This window comes from Macadamia integrifolia, chromosome 12, assembly GCF_013358625.1.
Source record: "Macadamia integrifolia cultivar HAES 741 chromosome 12, SCU_Mint_v3, whole genome shotgun sequence".
In the NCBI taxonomy this organism is placed as follows: Eukaryota; Viridiplantae; Streptophyta; class Magnoliopsida; order Proteales; family Proteaceae; genus Macadamia; species Macadamia integrifolia.
This window is the reverse complement of record NC_056568.1, coordinates 11,863,824-11,867,277: the sequence shown is the minus strand read 5'-3', so window position 1 is coordinate 11,867,277 and position 3,454 is coordinate 11,863,824. Positions and strand designations below refer to the sequence as shown.

Below are 3,454 nucleotides of genomic sequence, written 5' to 3'. Positions count from 1 at the left end.
TATAGGTCGGTCTCTCTCTCTCTTCTCTCTCTCCATATTCATACGCAGTTCTGGTAATGCTAATGAACCATAAGAATGTGACCCCATGATAGAACACAGAGTAGTTGTTGGAAGATTTTAAAACGCTGAACTGACAATTTACTACCAAACCATATTGCTTGAATGACTTCCCAATGAAAACAATAGCTTGATAAGAGGCCTTTTGACTCAACGAACCTGACTTTGGCACAGGGCAGAGTCAGGCCACCCCTCCAAGCCCCTTATGTTATACTTTACATGAGAGAGAGAGAGAGAGAGAGAGAGAGCAAAGCAGGGCTTCAAAGGAGAACAAGATGCTTCAATTCTAAACATCTTCTATTTCTCTTCAGTTCTCTTCAAAATTGATGTAATGCTAATATGGCAGGAATTTCCCCCACCAACAAACTTGATCCCAATGTATATGGAAACTAGAAAAGTTGAAGCAATTCAAGAAAGGAACGAATATAGAAATTTGTTAACTTCAATTGATAAAGGTTCAAATTACAACCCTCTATCGTCCAGAGAGATACTTACCTTGAATAAGCAGATTGAATACAATCCTTATTGTTTCCCAAAGAATCGAACAACTTGTGAGAATCTGAAAAATAAAATTCATAAATCAAATCCCTAATAGAGAGAGAGAGAGAGAGAGAGAGAGAGAGAGAGAGGGGATGAGAATCGCAAGAATAAAAGAGGTGGAGCAGTGAAGGAATCGTTGCTAGAGCCGTGAAGGAATGAGGGACGGAGAGACGAAGGATGAAAGAGGTAGGCGAGGGTTTTGGGGAAGGATTAGCTTTTAAAGATATCTTATATGGAATTTTACCATATTGACCTCAAAATTTATCCGTTGCAACACGTGCATATTAAGGATATTTAACATTCAGCGCATAAACAGCCAAAAATGGTTTTCAGCGAAAAATAAAAAACGACTTTTTAGTTCTTTTTTATTTTTGTGTTTTTTCAATTTTTTCGGAATAGATTTAACCATCATAAATGATACCAAATGCACCAAAAACTGTTTCTGTGAATAAAAATAAAAATGAAAAATGATATCAAAGAGGGCCTAAATTAATCAACACTTCGACACTGGGTCAATAATATTCAAAAACAAGGCTGCAATTTTACAAATTAAGAGATGCCGATGCGCAAAGGTAGGGTGCTTTGCCTTTCTAGAAAACACAACTATTTTTTTTTTTTTAGATTCAATACCAACATCAAAATGGATTGATTAACTTGATGAAGAAAGCAGACATAGTGAGGGTTGAAATTTTTCTCTAGGATACCAAGTTTTGTAAGTGGATTGTAACAATGATGAACATTAATGCTCCCCCTCAATATATCATAGTAATGGTTTCCAAGATGTTTTATTCTTGAATGTCCTTGTATTGATTATATTTCTAATGTATAAATATACATGTGCATTTGCACGTACAAGTTTGCTAGTATTATATATAAATATATGCTAATCCGCAAAACTGTGTTTAGAATCACCATTTTTAGTTACACAAATTGACAACTATGTGAATAGGTTGCCTAAATTTTGTCCCTAGTTGAAAATAATTGAAGAAAAAAATATAAGGCCTAACAAAACCCAAATAATATTATATATAAAAAAAAACATATTAATATTTGACTATTAAATTAGGTTTGATAGACATAACAATCTCTCTCTCCCTCTCTCTAAAACTTGTTATCAGTCCAAAAAAACAATCGATGCTTTAATAAATCACAATCAAATTATTCAAATTGGGCAGCATTTAAATATCTTATTTGTTTTTTATTCAGTATTATTGGTAGATTATCTTTATGATAAGGGTATAAAATAAATTTTAAAATTAAATAAAAAATTATATATCATTATGTCATTATCAAAACATGTCATTATTATTTATATTTTTTAATTATATATATATGAAATGATATTATTATTATCCTTATTAGAAAAAAATTATCATACTAAAAAGATAAAAAAAAAATTAATAATATTACAAATTATTTGACACAGGGGTTTTAATAAAAAAAATCATATCAAAAAATGATAAAATATAAGAAGGGATAATATCATGATAACAATATTATATCGAGAGAGTGTAAATATTTAGTGGTTATCAGACAATGTGTAACAGAAAGAGAAAAGATAAGAGACAAAGAGGTAGGTGTGACTTAAAGAGGCTGAGAGTTAAAAGAGGAGGAAATTAAGGGAGATGTTACCCAAATGACACCTTCTCCCAAATCGATGACATTGATCACAACCAAACCAAATTGAAACCGATTTGAGCTTACTGTATCATGTTCCGGGCTGAAGTTCTGTCAGACCAAAATCAAACTCGATCGCATTGAAACTGTTAAAAAAATTAAACCAAACTTAAAAAAACTAGATAAAAACAAATATAACCGGATAAGAAATGATACCAACTTGAAATTCATAGCAAAATCACATTTTTTTCATAATTTTTAAAAAAGAATAAATGGTAAACTAAAATCAAACCAATAATAAATCAATAAAAGAAATCAACAAGAAACTGAAATCAAATCAAAATCAGTGCATCTTATTAGTTTATTTTTCTATTTCACTCGATTCTCAAACCAATACCAATGAAACCAATCCAAACCGATAGAGTTCACAGGGATGAAGATGGAATAAAGTCAAATTTTACATAATTCTTTTTACTCCAATTTACCCTCATCATTACTTCAGTCTTATCATTTAGATGGGTCTCGGTTTAGAAAATAAAAATTTTCTTAACCTTTCTTAATAGAGTAATATAAATTCCAATTAGATAGATTCCAATTCTTAACACACCCCACCCCTCCAAAAAAAAGATTCCAATTGGATGGTTGAATGGCTTGATCTCTTCACCAATATTCTTACTAGGCTTTGCTTCTCGCCGAATTTTGCCTCGATGCCTTCAGTCATGAATGGAACTGGAACAATTATTACTTTTGCCGTGACTTTTGATGAGTGACATTTGATTTAAATTGATGGGTATAGATGGGATTATCCCCTTCGATCTTCCATAGTTCTAATTTCCTGGGATATGGTTCTTCTGTTGACCGGTCTTCGGTCTTTAATACCAATTCCCTTTCACATTGTTTGCTTTTAGTTGGTTCCCTCAGGGTGTAACAAGATGTCTCACGTGCATTTAACATCTAGAAACACCTGGGTTACGTGCCACCACCTTAATTCTATACCTAAGTGATTCTAAGCGTTGGATGCACGCCAGCCTGTTATACATAGGAAAACTCAATCCATTCTTTTGAGCCATTGGGTCTGTATGACCCTTCGAGCCAAAAGGCTAACTGGAAAAAAAAGGAAAATTGGAATTAAGGAGGAAGGGAGAGGAACAGTCTCTGAATGATGTAAGTGGTATTTTCGAAAATATATAGAAAACTGAGATTTATTTAAATTGTTACGTCTTTTTTTTTTTTTTTTTTT

General features: G+C 32.2%; 1 protein-coding gene across 3 annotated transcripts in view; it reads right to left on the bottom strand.

Moving 5' to 3' along the window:
* LOC122057025 overlaps positions 1 to 758 on the bottom strand; it is a 3,923-nt gene extending 3,165 nt beyond the window's left edge. For all 3 annotated transcript variants that reach the window (XR_006133433.1, XR_006133434.1, XM_042619008.1), the window contains exon 1: positions 553 to 758. Coding sequence is in view for 1 of the 3 variants with exons in the window: in XM_042619008.1 (XP_042474942.1) it covers positions 553 to 634 (82 nt within the window). In the remaining 2 variants the exon portion in view is untranslated. The remainder of the gene's footprint in view (positions 1 to 552) is intronic.
* Positions 759 to 3,454: the final 2,696 nt, after the last annotated feature.